At 29.4% G+C, this 23,987-nt stretch overlaps 3 protein-coding genes across 5 annotated transcripts; all 3 read right to left on the bottom strand.

Annotated features, from left to right (window-relative positions):
• Positions 1–8,402: 8,402 nt before the first annotated feature.
• LOC108335092 (bax inhibitor 1) lies at positions 8,403–10,625 on the bottom strand. Its single transcript, XM_017571028.2, has 6 exons — positions 10,421–10,625; positions 10,005–10,148; positions 9,822–9,913; positions 9,243–9,429; positions 8,727–8,882; positions 8,403–8,633 (listed from the first exon to the last, which is right to left on the bottom strand). Exons 1-6 carry the CDS (start codon positions 10,523–10,525, stop codon positions 8,583–8,585), a joined length of 735 nt encoding a protein of 244 aa, XP_017426517.1. The 5' UTR covers positions 10,526–10,625; the 3' UTR covers positions 8,403–8,582.
• A 5,717-nt stretch (positions 10,626–16,342) lies between these two features.
• Positions 16,343–20,322, bottom strand: LOC108334635 (vesicle-associated protein 2-1). 2 transcript variants are annotated; one of them, XM_017570527.2, is made up of 7 exons: positions 19,952–20,322; positions 19,688–19,758; positions 19,512–19,593; positions 18,568–18,683; positions 18,348–18,476; positions 17,391–17,459; positions 16,343–16,645 (listed from the first exon to the last, which is right to left on the bottom strand). In XM_017570527.2, exons 1-7 carry the CDS (start codon positions 20,001–20,003, stop codon positions 16,511–16,513), a joined length of 654 nt encoding a protein of 217 aa, XP_017426016.1. In that variant the 5' UTR covers positions 20,004–20,322; the 3' UTR covers positions 16,343–16,510. The 2 variants fall into 2 exon arrangements, with proteins under 2 accessions (XP_017426016.1, XP_017426015.1); XM_017570526.2 differs by having other exon boundaries at positions 17,391–17,465; positions 19,952–20,318.
• A 988-nt stretch (positions 20,323–21,310) lies between these two features.
• Positions 21,311–23,550, bottom strand: LOC108336039 (50S ribosomal protein L19, chloroplastic-like). Of its 2 annotated transcripts, none has more exons than XM_017572335.2 (5): positions 23,397–23,550; positions 23,019–23,309; positions 22,770–22,856; positions 22,548–22,681; positions 21,311–21,633 (listed from the first exon to the last, which is right to left on the bottom strand). In XM_017572335.2, exons 1-5 carry the CDS (start codon positions 23,418–23,420, stop codon positions 21,525–21,527), a joined length of 645 nt encoding a protein of 214 aa, XP_017427824.1. In that variant the 5' UTR covers positions 23,421–23,550; the 3' UTR covers positions 21,311–21,524. The 2 variants fall into 2 exon arrangements, with proteins under 2 accessions (XP_017427824.1, XP_017427825.1); XM_017572336.2 differs by having other exon boundaries at positions 23,019–23,306; positions 23,397–23,532.
• Positions 23,551–23,987: the final 437 nt, after the last annotated feature.

Genomic DNA, 23,987 nt, shown 5'->3' with positions numbered 1-23,987 from the left:
TGTTTCAACTTTTTATGCTTTTTTTTCTCCTTTTATTTTTCTCTTTTGTTGATTTTATTTGAAACACTTCAATTTTGCTTTTTGTAATATTAAAAATAATGAGCTCATCTTATTATAAAGGGAACAGAAGGGGTAGGGGAATATCATTGCACAGATCCTGTTGACTATCGACTTTTCTTCTTTGCTAATCATCCATTTTTTAAATTCTCAACAAATAATAATAAAATTTAAAAGTATTCTATCTTTGCCATCAATTCTTGAATTTTTTGTGCATCGAGTAGAAGAGATTTTACAAAAAAAAAAAAAAACCCACTGAAAAGGGAGAAAGAAACAAGGAGATGTTTTTGGCCTTTCCGAAATTTTGTTCCTGCTGCTACGAAATGCAATGGTTTTTTGTTTAAGATGCGAATACCAATTCTTAATTTTATATTGTCTCGTGTGTGATGACATGATGTTGATAAGGTTTTAAAATTGTGTTTTTGTTTTTTAAAAACAGAACAATAAATCTGTGACTATGTCATGTGTGGTCAGAAACCTAATTATCATCGATGGATTAGCCATGGGGGGTTACTGCTGAATTCCAAATCACATAGTCAAATTCAAGCATTAACTTAAGTAATTTTAGTTTAACCTTGGGATTAGTATTTTGTTTATGCTTAAGAAAAAGGAAATGAAGGAAAATAACTACATCAATTTCTTTTATAGGTTTTGATTGATGTTTTTTAATTCTGTCTTCAAAGTTAATATATCAATGTAAACATATCAGAAAGACAGCACAAAAGTCCTAACTGATCATCTAAATTTTACAATAAATGAAAATAAAAAATGTTTAATTAAAATTTTCAAAATGTATATCTTTTTTTATATAATCAATCAATTAAATGTATATAATTATCTATGTAATATCATAATAATTTTATAGTATATATATATGGTACTGATTTATGGTAAACAATAAATAATAGTAGATAATAATTTTATGTTTACCAAATATGGGTTTAGATTTTAAGTGATTTTTTTAATTTAACAGTTTTTCCATTTTATCATTTTTTTTCTAAAATTTAATTATTAATTTAAACTGGCTATTTATAATAATAAAAATTACCTAAAAAAGTAAAAATTATCTATAATTTAGAAATTATTTAAACTTTCTTTTATAATTATAATTATAGTAATTTTATTATTTGTTATCATGAAAAAAAAATCAACACGGTTTTCTCGTTAGTTATTATATAAAAGAGATATAATCATTTTAGTATCATATTTTTATTTAAAAATGTTATTATCTAGTGACATATATTTAAAAAAAATCCACCAAATATAATTATCGAACTTTCCCATTTAAAATAAAATAAATATACATTTTTTATTTTTTAAATCCTTGTTTTCATACGTATTTTTAAATTACATTAATGCAGACATACAAGGGCGAGAAGGAATATGTTTTGGCTAGTTTAAATAAATAATATGTAATATCACTTTGTTATATTTGATATATAATTTACAATTTGAGTAAAATAATATTATAAAAATAATAAAATTAAAAATTTAAATAGAAGACAAAAGAAAAAACAATTAACTCCAATATAAAGTAGTAATGTCTTCCATTAATTTCAATAAATGAGTAAATTATTTTTTATGTTTTTTTTTTCTTTCTAACAAAAGTGTTAAAAATATCAAAACCAAGAAGATCACCGTATAACACTGATTATCATAGATAAATGTACTTATTTTAATATGTAATAAAAAATTATTCTGACAATTTACACTTATTACTATTGTTTCATTTTACTTTTTTTTTCACATCAAAATTATAAAATTACTATTTTCCTTTTTCTACCAATCACAACTAAAATGGATTAGGATAGACCAAAACTCAACATTAAAACAAATACATTTTACACTTCAAACAATTTTCTCTTTTTATTAAAAAATCCTGCTATTTTTTTTTTAAATCTCGAATTAATTACAAAATTTCTCAATAAGGTGAAATATCCTTGATTATAATGCAAATATAAAATTAAAAAATTTAACCAATTTATATAAATATAAATTTAACTAATTTACATGTTTTCTTTTTTAAAAAATAGAATAAAATCCAAATTAAAATTCATTAGTCTCAGGCACGCTTCAATGTATTAGAATTCCTCGCCACACTGCATGAATTCTTATTCACAAAATCAAATTAAAACACGTTAATGCCAAACACGAATTTTCTTTTTCATATTCGAATCGAATTAATTCTCATAATTTCTAATTAGATATACAAATTGGAATGCACAACTTTTCCTTTTTCACATTTTCACTAAACTCGTATTTGCAATATATGGCTTCTAATTTCAAATAAAATTTGAAAGTCATTATCGTTTCTTACAACTTTAATTCAATTATCCCTTCATTAGCGCACAACTTTAAATTTGAAAAAGTTATATTGAAAGTCATTTTGTTTTAACATGATTTCAATTCACTTTTTGCACTACTTTTATACTTACCCGAAAACCGTCTCTACAAAACATAATTTTTTGTTGGTAAAATCATTTCTATTATGCATAATTTACTAAAAATTACATAAATTAACAAACTCATATATATATATATATATATATATATATATATATTTATTGGTTCGTTATTTATTTATGCGTATTTTAAACTTAATAAAAGAAATAATATGTATTTTTTTAAAGTGTTATAAAAAAGCTGTATTAATATATTGTATTATTATATTGTATGAGATATGTTTTAATAAAACAGAATATAAGTGTAAGAACATGAGTGGGTTGATAACCAAGGTGGGTCCCACTGAAACTCTTAACTATGTGTCACAGCCAAACGTGTTCTTCCGTGTGTTTCCAAATCTCATAAAAAAAAAGGTGTTTTAAGGTATAATAGTTAAAGTTAAATTATTTTAACGATTAACTAAAATAATATATTATAATTTGAACATTTTTTTAAATAATAGTTTTAAAACAATTAATTACGTTCTAAAAGAATAACTATTTTTATACGAGAAGCAACATTGTATGGAGTTGAATGGGAAAAGTTTATTAAAATTAGCAAGTCACGGTTTTCAAACTTATAAAAATAGTTTCTTTTCCAGATAATTGTTTTACAAATTCCAACTACATTTCCAATATTAAAATTACAAACAACTAATATTATTTTTATAAAATTGTAAAGGAATGTATACTTTCACCAATCAAATATAAAGTTAATGTAAACATTGACTTTAACTAGTTAAAATATAATTAATATATATTTATTTAATGTACATATTTAGTATATCTGTTTATTTTTAATAAACATTAATATCTAACCTACAAGAGAAATTATCACATCACAACTACCACACATTTTGTTTTTATCTTTTTTTTACAAAGTACACACTCTTTATTTATTCAACTATGAGTTTTTCTCCAAACCTAATGAATCACTTTAACAAACATTCAATTTCAATTCTAAGATTTTTCTTTTAATCTTTATAAACTAATTTTTTTACACTAAACTTAAAAAAAAAACATTCAAATCCTAATTTTGTCCTATCCAAAATACTATGCAATATTTTCATTTTAAATATGCAATACTTAAAAGATGTTTTTACTTTTATTTTAATAATTGCAATATTTTATACTCATTATTATCATAACATGCTCGTTCTTTTTCAGAATAATTTTCACTCGATGTAAGTTTTTATGTTTTCACCGTAAATATTATTATGGTCTATGATATTTTTTTATTAATAAAATGAAATATATAAATTTATAACAAGTTACCCACCTCACTCAACTACTGAAGTTTCAATTTTTTTTTCTTACCAAATAAGTAAATTGAATGAACACAATTAATATTAAAAAATGTATTACATCCATAATATTTTACTTGTGTGAATTATCATTGAATTGAAAGCATTTGACATATGTGTTCGGTTTAACTAAGTGTTTTTTCAAACATAAAAAACAGTTGAAATAAAAGTTGTAATTTATTTAGAAAATCAGTTTTCGCACTCTAATATCAGAGTTATAAAAGAAAAGTGTAAAAAAAAATCTGATTTAGTATTAGAAAAGAAGTGTTTTGTTTTAATTTTTTAATTAATTAATTTTTGTACGAGTAATAGAGAATCGTGGTGGGACCGGGCAGCTATGACATTAACATATGAGAAGAATGGTATTAATGTGGCGAAACGCAGAAAGTTGAGAAGTGTGTTGTCGTTTTATTATTATTAAGTAAAGTAATAAAATATAAATGGATAAAGAAACCTAATCGCATTTATTTTATTTTATTTTTTATTTTTGTAATTGAAATGGCCAAAAAGATAACTCCAACATTTTCACTAATATTTCATTCCAGTTCCAACCTAACTTCAATATCTTCTCACTTTACATGGCTGTTTTTATTTTAGTGAATAAAAATTATAGTTATATTTATTTATTTAAAGAAAAATATATAAAAATTTGGTTTGTGTGGTGAGAAAGCTAAGTGGGGTGGTGACTCTGCAGTGCACGCCGCGATGAAGTATAAAAGTTTTAGGTTAGAAGTCAAAGAGAAAGAAAGAAGGAAAATGTGTAACACTGAAACCCTAAAATCATAATAATGATAATGATTGAGAGAAATAATGGAGGAAAAAAATACCCATAAATTTACATACATACATACCCATATACAACTGGAGTTTACTAAGATTGGTAAAAACAATTTAAAGGTAAAATGTCATGGTTTATTTTAGATATATTTTTCAAATCATAAACATTTTTATTTTATTTAATAATTTAATTATTTATTTTGAGACTTTGTTGGATATTTTAAGCAAAGGAGAAATTAATTTACGTTGTGTTATTATTATACTATTTTATGTTTTGTTGAAAAAATATTTTTTTTTCTCTAGGAAGTTTGATCATTCCTTCTGTGTTAACTCATTAGTTACAAAAAAAAATAATAATAATAATAAAAAAAACGTAACTTGCAAGTTTTGTACCTTCTTGTTATCTATTTTTGACCAGCCATATACACAAAGAACTAATCTACATTAACATCTACGACTCTCCTTTTACACGAAGGGTGAATTAATACAAACTAAAACAACACTTAATTAATGATTAAACTTAATAAATCTCAATATAAATATACAATTAACAACAATTATTTATTTTTGTTATTTAGTTTTAGAATTAAATTGGTGATACGGTTTTCCACTCACACGCTTCTTATCCAGACGGTATATTTTGGGGTTACTTTATTTAGGAATCAGCTTCGTATCTTTAGTTCAACTATTTACTCACGAAACGATTTCGTGCACCAACTGTTTGTTTAAAGTCCTAATACATGTTTATGCTTGTATTCGCTTTTCCTTTTTCACGCTTTCTGATCTTAAGTTTGTTCGGAATCTTTCACCCTCCAACTCATCATCCCATGTAAGAAAAACACATTGGCTAAAGTGAAATAACCCAATAATGTGGTTGGAATAGTTCCCATTTAGAAACGACAAGTTAAATGTAACCACCCTATAAATTAAGTGGAAGTTTTAGGCCCATTTGAGTGAGATTGAGTCAGATTGATAGAGGCCCTTCACGCAAAAAGAGTATTAATAATAGTAACATATATTATAAGGTATTAATATTGGGAATGGAATGAAGTGTGCAAAGATGCAAAAGGAGAAGGTGGCTTCTGATCAGGATTTGCAACTACCCATGTAAATGTTCTCAGATTAGAGAATTCATATCACATATTTTCCTTTTAAAAACCTATAACATCATGGAATATAAATAAAAAAATGTTATGTATTGGTGTAGCAGTTTGATCTATGGTTCATTGGGTTCACGTAGTGTTAAGCATTGTGTGCGTATTACTCTTTTGTAATGCTTGTTTCCACAGCCTATAATCATTGCATATATTTTTGGGAGGGAGCATGTTGGTGACTTTGCGTGATGATTCGAATGATCAAAGGTTGTCACATTATTGAAATATTATAATTTTATGTTACACTTGTCACTAGGCCTACCTTCGAAAAAAAAAAATATGGGGAGACTATTCACTTTTATTATCACCACTGATTTTTAGAAAGAGAAGGTGAGTTGTCATTGAATTGACCATTCTGTTGTAAATAAGTTAGGACGACTTTATTAATTTTTACATTGAAATCGAATTAAATTTATTTTAAGAAGTCGTCATTGTTGTTATTATTATTTTTGCTTTTTATTCAATTGAAACTGGAAATTCAATCGAAGTATTTTTGTAAATAAATATAGTTGAAGATTTTTTGTTTGATAATAGAATAAAAGTTGGGTATTCCTACTTTATTTGCGAATCAAGAAAAAAAAAGTTTTTTACTCAAGCATATAATGATTTGAAAGCTAAACACTGCATACCACATATTCTTTCTCTAAACATTTTAAACTAACTAGATAAAAAATATTCTTAGTTTAAAAGGAAAAACTTATAATCTAAATCCATCAAATGCTTTTACTGTTTTTTTTTAAATTTTAATATCAAAACAAAATGAAGGCTAAAAGATTTGTCTTGTCTTGTTTAAGTTATAGTTAAAAAATATTTATTGACTTCATGTATATTTGTTTCTATTGTACAGATCTAATTGGTTATTTTTAATGAAAATTTTTCATAATATATATATACTTAAATTTAAAATCTTAAGAGGGTAAGCATAATTAAAGTGAAATCATTGTAATATTATTGATAGAAATAAAAATTGGCAATGTTCCAAAAAACAAAATACATCAATGGGCAATACGAAAAAATCGAGAAGCCCATACCGTGAGCTTGGTTTTTGTCGAGCATAAAGTAAAAAGACATGATATCATATCAATCAGGAGTTATAATATTTTTTTTTATTTGACTGTTTTGGATTATATGCTTTTAGGGTTAATAAAAGTCTTTGCTTTCATTAAACATAAAATTTAAACTTTAGCCACCGCCCCATCCCTGTAGAAGGTTCTGGAACTTTGAAAATTAGATATCTAAATAGTATAATATATAAAGGCTTCAAGAGATAAGGTGTTCTATAATTATTTAAATATTTAATTTTTATAAAATAAAATTCATTCACGTAAGTAGTACTGAAACTTTACAGCATATGACTGAATTCCAACAAAGCTCTGTCAGACACATTTTCTGGGGCATGCATAATCATTCTGGTTTCATAATTTGTTTTTGTTCTTCTCCACCATGCATTATTTTTTTTCTTTTAAAATATTTTATGAAATACTTCTAAGAATGTCATCCACCACAGACAGATTTGCAGTAAGGAGTAAGCCCTTAATTCACAAAATAATTTGTAGCCTAAAAAAACACTAAAACCATTTTAAATATTATCATTCCGCGGATCAAACTCTTTTGAAAGAAGATTCAGCATTCTTGTACCATGATCACGTGATGGAATTTTAATGAAAGTTTAAGAAACGATAGAATATAACATTTTTGCTACCTTATAATTTAATTTCCAATTAAATAAAATCGTCAAGAGCTCCAAACAAGTCATAATATATTTGCGTGAAAAAAACAAAGGAAAATGGATAAAATTGAGGTAACAAACAAATCCTGTCTTAATTTAATTTTCTAGGATCATAAAATAAAAAGCATGATCTTCGCTGTAAATAAGATTAAGGTACTTCTCATTGCAAGACAGCATTATAAATCCCGTGTTATACTCACTTTCATAAATCACAATTTTTAAGTGATTTCTTTTGGACAAAAGAACTTCTCCTGCCTGTTGCGACAAGGCATTTCGCCAAAGAGAGGTAACTCTTTTAAAGAAATTAAAATACGGTGTTAGATTCTTAATACAACCAATTCGGAAAATTTTCGTAATTAATTCTTATCTTAATAACTATATTATACTCTCTCTTTTTTTATCTCTCTGAAATCTAAAATCCTACTATGGTTTCTGATATATATATATATATATATATATATATATATATATATATATATATATATATATATATATATATATATATATATATATTTCAAAACAATTAAACATTAAATTTACAGATTTATTTTTTGTCACGACGTATCACATACTTACATAGTACAATTGACCCTCATAAATATCATGTTTGATTAATTACTTAAACTTCCACTATATGCACAGAATTAAAAGAGAAATAGTAAGAATTACAATAACTGATGAACATATTAATCCAATTCCATTCTTAACCTTAAACAAATAAGTAATTTAATAATGATTTATCAAGGATTAATGCATATTCTTAAAAGTTACAAATGGTTATATAAATATTCAAAATACATTTTAAATTGACTAGTTATTATTCCTATTTTGGGTGGGAAACTGGTTGTCCAAGACCACCTTACTTGAATATATATAATTTTTTTTTAATTTTTAAAGGTACTCCAGTTATTTATATTAACACAAAAAGAAAAAGAAAAAATAATTGAACTGGTTGTCCAAGACCACCTTACTTTTTTCATTTTAGTACATGCTTTGTTAAAAAGTTCAGAAGCAAACAAGTAGGAAAAAGTTCGTGAAGATTAAATCACTTTATAGTCAAGTATCCTATGTATTGAAGACCAAGGGAACAGAGGTGTAAACCGAGCAGATTGGTAAGAAATTAATCTCTCCTCTTCTTCTTTTTCTCGTTCCTCTCAGCTGAATTTTTCAACTGAAAAATAATAGTAAAAGTCCCGTCAATACAAATTTGCAAGGTAGAGGAGAATCCATAAAAAAAAAAAGATGCTTTAACAATCAAACTCACCATAATGACAAGAATCCTTACAAAAACTGCAACCAAATCGGTAAACAAGGTCAAGGCATGCTTTACATAGTCCAGATCGCCCAAGTGTGCTCTCTCAACTATTTCTTGGGTGTCAACTATAATGTAACCCACAAACAACAAAAGCCCAAAGTACAGCTGCAACAACATGAAATAAACTGTGTAAATTGAGACTTAAAAGGATAAAAAAAAACAAATACTTAATTCCTATAAGAAGGGATGTTAATACTCCCAAAATTTTATTGGTTATTGGTTAATATTAATTAGCAATAAGAAATTTTGAGACCTCTTAGTTCTAAATCAAATGGCAGGATCCTTGAATGCAAATTATAACCTACTAAAATTTGTAATTTCCACTAAATTACCAATATTAGAGAGAATGTCAGAACGAGAGTCTTAAAAAGAGTATCGCCAGCATTTCTCTCAGTATATGTATAATCAAGAATCAGAATGCCCCAAGCTATTTTCACAGAAATGGGATTAATGACAATCACTTACCTCAAACTTGAAGAGAGCTGTTGAGCCTCCAAAAATGGAAGAAGCAAAGTGCAACCAGAGAAGGATGGACAATCCAGAAGAAAGCAAGCCACCAAGGTACAGGTACTCCCTACGTCTTGCAACCAAAGCTGCTCCCGAGAAGCATGCAAAGGCCAAGGATGTTGCCACAAATGCACTAAAGATAAGGCTGGAGAAACAAAAGAATAATGTCACAGAACTATAAAACATTCAACATCTCGAAGACTAACTATCATTGAAGGTACTATCCCGGAGAAAAAAATAATTAAAGAAGATAAAAAAAGAACAAATTAAGCTTTTTCTACAACTTATAAACTCAATCTTTTATAGAAACTCTCATTTTAACTTTTCCAATAAACCGGTTTTATCTTATTCATAAGTTTATATCAATACGAGAAAAGTCAAATTCATTTTTTTTTCTCACTTTCTTCACCCTTACAAAGTCGTTAAAAGTTTATCCAAACAAAAAGTCAATGATTTAATTCCAATCAAAGGAGACAGGAGCGTTGAATGTATCACATGAATCCTCACACAATCCATTGACCACCACATAGCACATACCTTGGTTCTATTTGAATAGCCAAATCAATCAAGGGTCCAATGGAGGCACCTTGAAACAGTGACGCGGCCATCAACAAAGTCACCCTCTTCTTCTGCACATCACAAGAAAAGAAAAAACGCGGGTGAATAGCGATCACAAAAAAAGAAGAAAAAAAAACAACAGCGGCTTAAAATGACAGATACCTCTTCCGAAGGAGATGTAGAGAGTAACCAAACGCTGCTTCCAACACAAGCCACCGTAGTAAGAAAACCCCCAACGTTCAGGAGAACATGAAGGTAGGCCCCAACGGCAGCAGCAACCACGGCGAAACAAAGAGTAAAATAAACCTACAACAATCAATCACAAAACCAAATTAAGAAACCAATCAAGAAAAATTTACGATGAAATCCAAAACATCCACCATCCGAAGATCCTACAATCCTAATTTTTGCAAACCCTAGTTAAGATCAGAGAAATTGATAAAAGCAAAAGAAGAGACATTGGTATAACAAAAACTATGAGAGAAAACTTATGAAATCCATGGCTTCCACATTTCTTCGCTAATTGAAGGAAAAAATTTAAAAAAAAAATCATAAAAAGGTAGAAATTAGAAGGGAACCTTCTTGAGGTGACTTTGAACGATGGGAGAGATGAGACGGAAGTTCTTGAGCGTATCGTAATTCCATCGGTTTCTTGAATCGAAGAAGGAAGTGAAGGCGTCCATTGTTTTGGATCGATCGCAAACACAAATTGGATGATGAATGAGAAAAATATATTTGAATGTCAACACTCCCAATCTATTTATATTTATTTTAATATTTGAAAGGACAGAATGCAATTTCTCGGAAAGTTCCACATAAGATTAAGATTATTTCCTCTTCATTTAAGTCTCCTACTCTATCCTCTGCATGTGGTTGTATTATATAAATTTCGTATTTTCTGATGTCATTTCCTATTACATATATTTTGTATATATATATATATAATAGGGAGAGAAAAAAGAGAGAGTTTGAGAGTGTTTTGCTTGAGCTTTCTAACAGGAACATTTTCCATTCATAATGGATGGACAAAGCAGCAGCCAGATACATTATAAATAACTATATTTTTATTACATTTGAATAATATATAATTTTATTATTTTATAACTAATTAATTATAAAATAAAGTAATACAATATATTATATATAATTTTGAAAAATAAAATTAAAAACAGTATTAAAAATGTTATCTAATCATTATTTTTAAATTAAAACTATTTAGTTATTTTTAAATAAATAAAATGTGTTTAATTATTTTTAGTAAACGTGTTAATAATTTTTATTTATTAAAAGCTAAATTTATTCAATTAAAATATAAAACTAAAAAATAATTCTATTTATATAATAATATAGATTTGACCGAATAAATATGAATACTAGGATTAGTAGTTTTTCCAACTTGATAATGTTATCCCTTTTATTAATCTCCAATTTTAAAACGAAGTCAATATAGTTTTGAAAAACAAAAAATACCGTATCATATAAAGTTGGGCGGGATAAATAAACAATACATAAATATTTAACGCACATTATTATTATTATTTTGGGGAGTGACTACTTTAACACATTTAAAATAGTTAAAAAAAATTTAAATTTTAAAATAACAGGGTTTAAAGAAACATAAATTTTCAAATTTGATTGGTTACTGTACATTTATACTTCCAGTTTACTCTATTTATCTCAAATGTAAGTTTGTATATTTTTTTAGCTAATTAATGTATTTAATTTAAATTGAATTGGATAACTTTTTTAATTTAAAATTAGAGTAACTTTTGATTTATCGAAATCATGAAAAGTTAAGTTATGTTAGATTCAGATAAAGTATGATCAGTACGTGTAAGGTTAAACCATTTTTATATTTAAGTTAGGTTAGGTCTAACTACATATTGCTATAATCTTAAATTAAATTAGAGTATTCTAAATCTTAAGTGATTCTAAGTAAAGTTTTGTTTAAATTGAGTTAAATAAACATGTTCAAATTTAAATTAAGTAAATCAAAGTTCATGTCAAGTTTAGTTAAGACAATTTTATATCAAGTTTAATTAAGTTAGACAAGACACATTGTCAGAACCCTTAAAATTTCATGATAGTGGAAGACACGTGTAGGTGCAAGGTGTCAGAAGCATTAAAAAAACCCTGTGTAATTGGAAGCCATGTGTTAGTGAAAATCAGAAAGTGGAAGACAGGCGTGAGCAGCGGAGTGGCCGATCGGTTTTTACGGTAGGAGTAAAACTTAAGTTTTCAAATTTCACGCCACTTTTCTGCATGCACCCTTCATCTTCAACCTTCTGAGTTTTCATTCTCTCCTCCTTCTCTCTACAAACCTCCTACTTCTCTCTAAGAAATTTTACTCTTTTCTTCTTTCGATCATCATTCAAACCACGCCTGAGTATTCCTGGTGCCAAGAGCTACGCTTTGCACATCAAGTTTTGGGTTTAAGCTGGTAAGTTCATTCCTTCCTCAGTCGTATGGTTTTCTGGCACATGCAAACCAAGTTCTGGTTGCACGGATTGATCACTTTTCTACATGTGATTCTGATAGTGTTTTGGTCCTTTATTTTGGTCTAGTTTTGTAATCAATGAATTTTAAGGGTAGAAGAAATTGTAGTGGTGAACCAATATTCTGCACATGTGAGCGTCAAGTCACGTTTAGAGGTAAGGGAAGCTTATATAATTTGATTATGATTATTGTTTTGACTGATTGCATGTTTGTTTGATTATTGGATGAAAATGAAGTATGGTTGTTACTGCATTTTTGGTTGTATGAGTGTATGAATATAAATGATGAAGAACTGGATTGATATAAGATTTGATCTTAAGTCTGTAACTTCCTTTGTAATTATATGTTTATCACCAAAAGTCATTATTGACCGTTCAATTTTTCCTTTGAGCATTCGATTTGTACTGGATCCTTCCTTTGGGAAGAATTTTAGTTGATGACCGATCGATTTTATCTTAGTATACTTGTAAATAAGTGTCTGTCTAAGTGTAGTTGTCTCTTTGTATTTGGTATTCAATATTACTTACACATATACTAGTATATTTATCTCCCTTAAAAATCCATTATTTGTATCGGTATTTAATTCTTCATTCTATAAGTTAAGTAGTGTTCGGTCTTAAACCCGACACTCGGTCTAAGTAGTGCTCGGTTTTAAACCAAGTGCTCGGTCTCGTCTCAGTAATCTATCATTACCATTTTTAAAATAAGAGCGTTCGGCCAAACTCAATAGTGTTCGGTTTCTACAGTGCTCGATCTCAGACTAGTACTCGGTCTCTTCAGTGTTCTGTCTTAAGACTAAAAACTAAGTATTATCAGTATTCAACATCTTTTTATCTCTCGGTTTCTTCATAGTATTCAGTTTGTTATTAGTATTCGGTGTCAAACAGTATTCAGTCTCATTAAATGGTGTTTGGCCTAGAGTCTTAGTATTCGGCCTAGGCTTTGTAGTGTTCGGTTTGAACTCTTAAGGGTCAGTTCATTGAAGCGGATCAATTGGTAAATAACGCTCGGTCATGTTAGTTTCTAAGGAGTGTTATTCCATTCGGACATGTTCTATGATGAGAAAGTGTGGTCTTATTTCAGTTGAATATATTGATGATGAAGTATGATGGAATTTTGAAATGTGATATGAATGAAATAGTTTGGATATGAAAGAGTATTCCAGGGAGGAATATCTCAGAAATTGGTTATTGAATGGTAAAGTATGAATGTGGGCAAAACTTAGCTGGCGTTTATCCTGATATTCCGTGATTACTAATTCTCACGTAGAGAGGAGTAACTCATGCGTGTGAATGACAGGAGGTCTTAGTTCATAAGGCCAACTTGGACGGAACAGATTAACCTCGGGTGACAGCTATTGAGAGTATCCCAGTTACTACATCACCCGGGTGCACAAACGTCGTAGCTACACAGAATTCATACAGTCCGGACAGTCAGAGTCAAATGGTTGTTTATTTGCATGCAATAATGTATGATATATTAATTTGTATCAGACTTAAGTGATATATATGTTTGTTTCATTAATTAAATTACATAAGTTTACTCTATTTTCCTGTCTTGTCTGTATTGCCGTTCGGTTGTCCTCCATGTTGTAATGATCATCTTGTGGATGTGAGCAGAAGGAGAAGAGTTGCTGGAAGAAGTGGAAGTGAAGACCGAACCTTAGGACCGTTCGATTATTATTCTGCTTCTAGTTTTGTAGAACCGTTCGGTGTAGGTAGTTTTGGAAACTGTTCGGTCTAGTCAGTATTTATGTAAAGTTTAAATTCTGCAGTATTTTGGTAAGGTTGTTCGGCCATAATTGTACTTCTTAATTTCAGACTTCTTAATTTCAGAATTGAACTGTAATATTGTTAATATGTGATTATTCTATTATATGATTTTATGCTGTATTTTTGGGATGTTACATACATGTCTAAACAAAATTAAATTAGATTAATTTTAGTGAAAACTAAATAAGATAAAATACATGTAAATATCGGTTAGAATAGATCGAACCCTTAGATTAAGTTTACCTTATATTAGATTAGCTAAATAAAATTTAATTCAAATAAAACTTGATCGGATTAAGTGAAATGAATTTAAGACAACTTACATTAATTTGAATATGATCAAATTAAACTTAGATGCGACTGATTCAAATTAAAATTTAAATATAATTTTAAAATATTCAATCTAGATTTAATATATTTAAAATTAGATTAAAAAGTAAGTTTATTTTAATCCAATTTAAAGCATCACCCATATCAAATAATAAATATTAAATTAAAGTTGTTCGAGAAAATAAAGTATCATAGTATAATAAAAGATTTACTAAAATACGTATATTATTATAAACTGAAAATAGTTAAACAAAAATAACACAGATATATGGATTTTGTAATAGTTTTGTTACCTATTATATTCAAAATGAAATATTAAAAAAAAATAGTTTAGAGAATAAATATGATGTTTAATTATTCAAATAATTAAAACTCTTTCCAATAAAAAATTATTGATTGACTCTTAATTATTATTTTAGAGATGTCAAAATAAATTTTAATTTGTGACTCAACTCGTTTCACAATGAATTTGAATAAGATTAAAAGTGAGTTGACCTATCATCCACCAACAACACTTTATTAACTTTTTTTATCATTTTTTATAAGTTTGTTATTGTTATTATTATCATTTACTACTTTTAAATATACGGGTTTATAATTTGATTTTTTCTAATATTAAAATATTGTTGAATAATGTTTGAAAATTTAATTTATTTGTTTATCAAGTTATATATGTTGATTATAGTTAATATTTAATTAGTACCTTTATAATAATATTTGAAAAATTAACTAAACATTTTCATTCCACTTTTGTAAAAAAATTAAATCAAATCAAATCATTTTCATTAGAGTGCAGTAGATATATGAAATAAATTATTAAAACAACACATTCATAAATAAGTCAACTCATTAACCCATTAACCATGCTAAATCGAATCAAATTACAAATTTCTTCCTTACTAAAAGTAAATCAACTTGAATTAGTATTTTTTAACTTAATTTGTGATGAATTGAATCAAATTATTTTGATACTTTTATATTATTTCAATGAGATTAATTAACAAACTGTTTAAATACATAATTTTTATAAATTAGTTTATAAATTTTAATACAAAGTCCATAACTATTTCTTCTAAAAAAAGTTATATTTCCCCCTTTCTCTTCACCAAGATACACACATTCATAAAATTCCATTTTATTTGAAAGGAAAATAAAATAGCTTTCCTCAAAATGTACAAAAACATATTTAGTAAAAAGAAAAATCATTTAACAAGTTTTGTAATTAAGACAGATAAATAAAAAAAGGACAGAAAAATACGATAAGTATACTAAATCATGTGGGAACAGAAAGACACAGATAAATTTCATATAAAATATATTGCGTGAATTATCTTTGGTAAACATTTGAACAAGTACATGATAGACATATTACTTTAATCAAGTAAAAAAAACATTATTGATATTATTTTTTTGATAAAATTATTTAAAAACAAATAAATTTATCACATATGATACTTTTGACAGAGTGGATATGATTTTTTATATTATTATTGCATACATTATTTACTATTTTGAAACCAGAACTGCTATTTGGTACCAAGAAAATTTGCACAAATGCGTCATTAGTGTCATTTTTAAGAAATAAAAAACTCAATTACGTATTTCTGACAGAAACAAAGATCATAAAATATAAAGTATTAACCAATAAAAACTTTAGTCTTTTTTGGTATTATAATTTTTCATGCAGTTTAATTTCATTTTTGTTACATGCAAGAGGAAAAACCAACTTAAAAGGACATTTTTTTTTAATTATTAAGAATCGAAACACTTAAATTAATTTAAGTTGATTTATTTATTTATTTTCAATCCAGTAAATTCAAACTCAAATTATCAGGAAATGAAGTTGTTGTTGAATTTAGTGTATATTTGTGTTAGAGGAGTATTATAATGAAAACCTGTAAATTACTGAGAAAACATTTCCATTCCTCTTGCAAGTATTTATGCATTCCTCATCCAGATAACAGTGCGAGGCGTATTGGAAAAAATTCTAATTGAAAAGAATGTTAAGCTTTAAACGTATACAGTGAACAATACGGAGAGTCTGCATGGAAATTTACGGGATAGTCTAAATCATTCTCTAGATGGAGAAGAGAATAAGAGTTTAAAAAGAAAGCCAAGTAAAACTCCAAGGACACCCACAAAAATGGCAAAGATGAAGGAAAAGCCAGGATCACTTTTTCTGTTTCTTCGTCTTTTCAGCATGTCCTACACAGTTAACACAGTAGATACATTAATGATATTTATAAATACCTCTCAAGTCTCAGTAATCAATACAACAGACAATTATTACAGATCCAACAGTCGCACTGCACCCAAAAGGAAACAAGACTTCCCTAATCACTTTTAGCTCTTACATACCTCATGTGCTCCTTTTTGTTGAAGGGGAGGCTTTAGTTTTACTGACCAAGTCAGTATTAATGCCCTCATAAAAAGTATTGGACTAACAAAAAGGAAAGGAAGCCAGAAGAACTTTATGTATTTTTTTGAAAGTGAAGAAATTATGTAACTTATCATTATATAGTCAAGTATACAGGCTCAGATCATAATAATGTTCACTGCATTTCATAGGTCTATTATGTTTTCTATTGTACATTGTGATTTTTTTAGGAAAGAGAAGACTCTAAATTCCTAAAGAAAATTATATTCAAACACCTGCTAGGGTCCAGGAAGTGAAAAGGAGAGATATTTACAGAAAAAAGAAAATAGATAATATGATATGAAACGAAAGTAAATTAATAGAGAAAATATAAGGTGGAAGAGAGGTGGAGACAATGTGCATGCGTATCAATATCATTGATGGTTCCAACTTAGGCTTCTAATTCTAATACTTGTTTATTCCTCACATTCAACTGAATCACCATGAGTGCATATTTTGAACAACAACTCCAAATAAAATCTTAACCAAAATCTTATGATAAAAGAGCGATGTTGGAAAACGCAGAACAATTACCAGTTCCTGTTGCAGCTGTCTCGTTTGTCTGACAGCGGCATCTCTTTCTTCCTTCAGATTCTGTAAAACCTGACTCTTAAAAAATAGAAATTTAATTTAAGCATGACTGGCTAATATAATAAAGAATAGAACTGAAAAAGTAGGGAAGGTTTAATTGTCTGCAATCAACTGCCACAATTTAGGAAATGACTGACAATGAGCAATTGACGTGCAATTAGAGATAACAACTCAAATACAGAATACAACTCAAGCAACTATCCATTCGTTTTGGTGATACACAGATGGAGTCAGTATGCATGTGAATGGAATGAAATTAAAAGCAGTCAATACAACTGTCTTAACCTAAAAGAATAAACTGGTATCATAAATACAGTAGTAATTACTTTAAATTCAGCGTGTACAAATGATATAATCTATAAACAGTCCCACAAGAATTAAAGTTATAAGTATATTCTCGACAAATTAACTAAAGACCTGAGCATACTTTTATTCCACACTCCTTTCATGGGTCAATTTGTACAGTGCACACTCTGCTAGATGTTTTATGCCACTTAAAAGCCGAGGAAACACCTCCATAAAATTATAAAGTAAAAACTGAGCAGAATAAACCAGATAGAGAAGCTTGATGTCACACATGCTTATATTTTCAATCAGAAGGGACCTATAGAAGGAAGTTCAAATGTTTCACTGATTTCAATTTTTATTTTGTCTTTACTTATCAATCTTAATATGTTTTCTAGCTTTCTCAAATACCAAGTCCTACGTTGTTTCCACCAAATGCAGCAAGTATCACGAGTAATAGGTTGTGCATGAACAAAGTGGAATTAATGCTGTCACAAAATCCAAGATACAACATATGGCATTATGGGTAAACACATAAAATTACGAAATTCAAAATAAAGAAAAAATGTGGAACTGATTTCCACGAAGGGTAATGGGGGAGGAAAAGAGACTCACAGAAGAGGAATCGAGTTTATGTGAGCTCCTTGATGCATCGTCTTCAGAGCTTCCTTCGGGTGAGGCAGTAGAGATATATGCAACTCTTAATTTCAACTCCTCTATTGAATTACCACTTTCCTTATTAAACTGCAAGTGAAATTAACAGTATCAGTGATAAATTTTTGCTTTTCAATCTGTATAGTTGATCCCGTATAAAAGACAGTGTTGGCCCTCTTACAGTATCTGCTGGGAGGTCGTCAACATCAGTATTTGGACTCACTATTGTACTCTGTAAGAGAAACTTGTCTTTACATTGCATGTCTGGAGGGTATTCCCGTTGGGCTTGGAGGGTGACTGTACAAAATAAAAATTGACAATATGACAAATTCTACTACCATAGACTGGGAGGAGTTCTGGGCTCCTAAGCAAATAAATTTAACACAAGAACAGTTCATCTAGATGGAACAAAAAAAACCTGACATAGAGCATCACAAGCTCAAATAAAGCTCTTAATCACTTATTCCTAGTCCTTTGCAGGAAAGAAAAACTTCCATTATTGATCAGTTGAAATTTGCAGTTTTCACAGACCTAAACATCACCCTCCGTTTCCTCCTACACATGTAATGTATGAAACAGCAGATTTCTAAAATTTACGTCCACTAGATGTGCATTCAATAACCTGTTCACATGCATATATGCTAGAGAAGTGCTAGCAACACACTTCCTAATATCTTATTTGTCTTTGCTTAAAATAATTAGAAATTAAAAATCATGAGGGGAAAGTTTAATAAATACTTGTAATTAATGTCAGCAAATAAATAAAATTTGTCTTGATAACATTTTTCCTTTTCATTTGGCTAAAAGGTGAGAATTTTGCTTTTCATTTTATCTGATCACACCACCAATCAAAGATATCATAAAAGTCTTAAAGCAAAATAAAACGGTTTTGGTAACGTGTGCTCTCCAGGGGCTAAGGAATCAAAAGCAAAATCTATCAATTTTCTATAATCTATCGTAATTATTTAAAGAAGACAGTATCAGAAACTTGTCTTCATTTAAATATTTAGTAGTTTCCATTTTTTAAAATCGCTTCAGGTATATATCTAACCCAAATAAAGATAATACGTATCATAATCAAAGAACTAGCCTTATAAGTAACTCGGTAATATTAACATGCAGCACCTCTGATGATACAGGAGTCCCAGGGGTGTACGACACCGGTGTTAGGTCGTACGAAGTATTTCTTGGGAGAAGTGGTTTTGACCTGTCAAGGAGAAAATTAAGAAAAATACACTGGAATCACATGCATTAAAAAGAAAGCAAGAGCATATCGAGGAACATTAAGTTAAAAAAAATACCTTGAAAGCAACATGATTCTGTGTGTTATTGAGGACCTTAAGATCGCAAAACGTTTGCTTCTCCAACTCAACTGGTTACACGAAAATCAGGAGAGTAAATAAAGCGATAAACGTGTCTAATGATTAATATTATGAGAAGGAAGTGATGGTAAAAAGAAGAATATAGAAAAAAAGAGGTGATTTTTGTGAAAGAAAGGAAAAATTAAACAGCAATTGGTAAGAAAGAGCGAAAGGGAATTGAGAAGAGAGAGAGAGAAGACGTACAATGGAAGCGGAGTTCGTCGGGACTAACGGAGATGAGTTGAGAGGCGGTCATGGCGAAGAAGGGGAATGGGGGAAAGGGGGAATGGGGAATGGAGGAAGGAATGAATTAGAGTGACATCACATCGCATGAAGGAGAAGAGGAAGAAGAGATGTGTGATGGAACGAGGAGTATGGGGCACCGATGGCTATAAAGTCCTAAACCAAATTATGCAGAATTTTAGCCACCGAGATCGCTTTGGGCCTTCATACTCCTCCACACTGTCTGTCTGTGCCATCTGGTTTTGGCAGAGGCACTGAATACAGAGAGAGAGAGAGAGAGAGAGAGAGAGAGAGAGAGAGAGAGAGAGAGAGAGAAACGCTGCTACACTCTCGCATCCTTTGGGGCCACCTGCAACCTACTCTGTGCACGTGTCCTTTTTAAATGTTTTTATTTATTTATCACTTTTTATTTTTTTTTCTATATTTTGACCCAGAAAGAGGAATGATATGAGAAAACTTATCCCATTCCACTATTTAAGCACTTTAGTTTATATTTTTTAGATTTAAATTAATTTAATTTAAACGGGTTTAATTTTTTTTAAGAAAATACAATAAAAATATTTTTAAAAGTTAGTTATAAAAATATATAAGTAGTTGTATAATTAATAACATACAAAAAAATATAAGCTCAATTTAAATTGGATCTATTTTCAAAACTAGATCTGAAGCCCAATCCAATAAAAACAAGATTATAGTTCCTCTGATCTTTAGCCAATTTTCAACTTTTTCAAATTTTAATTTCTTAAATTAAATGTTCAATTTTTTTAGATTAGTTTTTAACACTACGTTATTCTAAATATGTCATTAATTTTTTTATAAAGTTAATGCTCAATATTATATTTTTCCAATACTATTACCTATTAAGTTTTACCTCACTTCTAATTGCTATGTATTCCTCTCTTTTTTCTCTTTCATTTTTACTGCATATAAAATATGTAGAGACCCTTGTTCTCCTATTACACATAACATATTCATCGAGGTATGGATATATTCATATTTTCTTTCTTTTAAGCAAGAAGGGCAATCAAACACTGAAAACATATTTGCAAACCGGGACACACTATATTGATGATTATGAAAATAACGATTTTAAACTAAACAATGACGAAGGGTATTAAAGCATAAAAATACAGATCATCCCCATGCTAGCATATTTCGTCTAGATTTAGATATGTAATAAATAAAAGCATAAAACTAGAGAATTTATAACAAAATTATTCCAGCATGTGGCTCAAGATTTTAATCCTAGTATCCATTTTAATGAAAGTAATGGTTTTCTTTTTCACAGCTTCGCTTTCTTAAAGTATGTATACATTATAGTGACGCAGAAGAAACACTTCAAATTTCTCGGAGCTATCAAGGTTCAGCAGTACACTTGTTTCGATTTCAGGGAAGATAGGATGTCAGGGGAAGAAAAATGATATATTCTACAACAGAACAAATTGAAATAATAGCATTAAAGCCCCGCAACACTTATCATGGATCAGTAGATTACTTCGAAGATTAACGTAGGGAAAAGTGGGGTATCTACGTATCATTTGAAAGTGGAGAATCTCGGAAGCTTGTCTCTCAGATAGTACAATCTTGCCCTCCTGACTTTACGATGGCTTACCACTTTGATTTCTTTTATGTTCGGTGAGTAACTGTCGCAGTAAATATAAGCATCATATAAAACAATATATCACAAGAAAAAGCCGGTTAAGATTTCATAATACAATCTACGAATATGAAAATTCATATACAATGGTCTTTAGACATCCATTTGTAACATAACTTAAAACAGAGAACTGTTTGGGCAATTAGCTTGAATAAATAAATTCAGATATTCTCAATGATAATTTCATTAACCCTTAATACACAACACAGACAGAACACAAACATTAAACATAGAAACATTGCATATGTTCGTTACCAACCAACAGAAATGTAGGTCATATATTGAAACAGATATGAATCTCACCCGCCATCCTTCAGGCTGATATGTTTTCCAATACCAATTTACCACAACCAGAGTTCTTATTCCCTGAATTTGGTATATCCAGGGAGGGTGGTAGATCACACAAAAAAGGATTTGTCTTCTTTCAAGTTTTAACCCTCCCATGGAAACCGAATAAACCCCATTTTGTAAAAAAAAAATTGCGATGAAAATAGTCTCATGCTTCAATTTATTGTAGGACAAGGTTACCTTAAGCTACCATTGATCAGAATCCCACAACCAATGTCCAAGCTAGGTGATTTCAAAAGGTGCACAGTAGCAAATTGAGCAGGCATAGACGATGTAATCTAAATCTTTGAAAATGACAACTCCTAACCATTTCTTTTTCCACAGCTTAGTCATCCAAAGTCTTCAAATTGACTACAGTTCCTTTTAAGTAACAAAGATAGCTTAAGTATTCATCCCAAATTCCCAGTTTTTAGTAGGAACATGGTTTCTATAATTATACCCCTAATCACAACAATAGGATAAACAATGATGTGAAGCAATGGTCCAAATAGTGGAAAAGCGAATGGCAATAATAGTCTTTAAATACAAAATTCTAATAAAGAGGAAACTCACATTGGGAAGACTATCTCAACCCCAGTGCCGGCAATGATTCTTCGGATTCGAATAGTTGTGTGAATACCAGCATTTTGTTTTGAGATGACAATCCCCTTATAAATGGACAGCCTACGCTTGTTCTCAGGAACCTCCTGCAAGAAGAACGAAATTAAATCACCATAAAATTCATGTCACTTCAGCACTCTTCTCAAAATATATCTTAAGTAATAAAAAGAATACCAATTTGATTTCGACAATATCCCCAGTCCTAATGTCTGGCGTAGGTCTTTCCTTCTCCGATGCCTCAATTGCCCTCTGATTTAATATCTGCATCGACAACAACAACAACATCATGCATTTTACACTTCGTCCATCTTCTGTCTTTTCCCTACACATTCTCACACACATACGCGCATGGAAAGGGCGCAGACTGTGGAAAACTAATTGGTAATTAAAACACACAGGCTAATTTATGGCGCCTCTAATTACCCCCATAACGTCTCCAAGCTTGACTCTGGCTTTTCGGGGCAATTTCGGAGCTTCAGAATCCGAAAGCTGTTCTGTTTCGCCTTCCGAAACGTCATCAACATTATCCGAAGGAACATCTTCGATGGCTTCACCACCGCCTTCGAGGTTGGAATCAGCTCTCACGACGAAACTAGACTTAGCAGTAAGAGGAGTGCAACGCCATGAAATTGGAGTCGAAGAAACCCTAGAAATTAACGCAACGTTACGAGGGGAAGAGGAAGGAAAAGTGAGCTTAGGCGCAAACAGTGCCTGCTGCAGTACAATTTCCGTATCAGTAAGGAGACAGAGAATATGAAAATGTTTAGGTTTCCACGTTTAATGTAGAGGCGAGAGAAAAACCTGAAGAAGAACTTGAGAAGCCATTATTAGGAAGATGGGAATAGGGGTTGCGCTTCAGTGGGTAGGAGACATGGCAACACTTCAAAATGTAAGAAGAATTGTAAAACTGTAATGGAGAAGACCTTATCTGTTTCTATCCGTTCCACACGTGCCAACTACACTTTCCTTTTTCCTTTTATTGGGCTGGGCCTGGTCCAAAAATGAGGGGCCCCAACAAAGTCCATTACTTTCTGGGCCGGATCTTCCCCACCCATGATTGCACGAAGAGAGTTGTTCCTCCAACGCTTCGTACACCATCCATACCTAATTTGTCCTTCTATAAAATGGATGTCAACATCCGTTTTACCTTCAACCGCTGTTGACATCCGTTTACATATTTTATATTTTAGTTTATTGTTTTTATTTAAAAAGAAAAAAACTTCAACAGTGGTCAACATCCGTTTAATAGATTTTTAAAAAGTATTTTATTTATTATTTAAATAATAATATATAAATTAAAATAATAATAATTATTTTATTAAATAAAATAAAATAAATTTAAAAATAATTAAATAATAATTTTAAAAAAATTAAATAATATTTATATATTAA

Source organism: Vigna angularis, chromosome 10, assembly GCF_016808095.1.
Source record: "Vigna angularis cultivar LongXiaoDou No.4 chromosome 10, ASM1680809v1, whole genome shotgun sequence".
Lineage (NCBI taxonomy): Eukaryota > Viridiplantae > Streptophyta > Magnoliopsida > Fabales > Fabaceae > Vigna > Vigna angularis.
This window is presented reverse-complemented; position numbering and strand designations above follow the sequence as displayed.

Bases quoted from the DNA above. Each gene is read 5' to 3' on its own strand.
- LOC108334635 (XM_017570526.2), bottom strand. From the start codon at position 20,003: ATGACCGCCTCTCAACTCATCTCCGTTAGTCCCGACGAACTCCGCTTC. The intron at 19,759-19,951 runs GTACGTCTTCTC...TCGTGTAACCAG, and splicing joins CGACGAACTCCGCTTCCATT to TTGAGTTGGAGAAGCAAACG. The intron at 18,477-18,567 runs GTAAGAGGGCCA...TTTCACTTGCAG, and splicing joins ACGACCTCCCAGCAGATACT to TTTAATAAGGAAAGTGGTAA.
- LOC108336039 (XM_017572335.2), bottom strand. From the start codon at position 23,420: ATGGCTTCTCAAGTTCTTCTTCAG. The intron at 23,310-23,396 runs GTTTTTCTCTCG...ATTGTACTGCAG, and splicing joins CTTCTCAAGTTCTTCTTCAG to CAGGCACTGTTTGCGCCTAA. The intron at 22,857-23,018 runs GTAATTAGAGGC...TTGTCGATGCAG, and splicing joins AGCTTGGAGACGTTATGGGG to ATATTAAATCAGAGGGCAAT.
- LOC108335092 (XM_017571028.2), bottom strand. From the start codon at position 10,525: ATGGACGCCTTCACTTCCTTCTTCGATTCAAGAAACCGATGGAATTAC. The intron at 9,914-10,004 runs GTATCTGTCATT...TGTGATGTGCAG, and splicing joins CTACATCTCCTTCGGAAGAG to AAGAAGAGGGTGACTTTGTT. The intron at 8,883-9,242 runs GTAAGTGATTGT...ATGTTGTTGCAG, and splicing joins CAGCTCTCTTCAAGTTTGAG to CTGTACTTTGGGCTTTTGTT.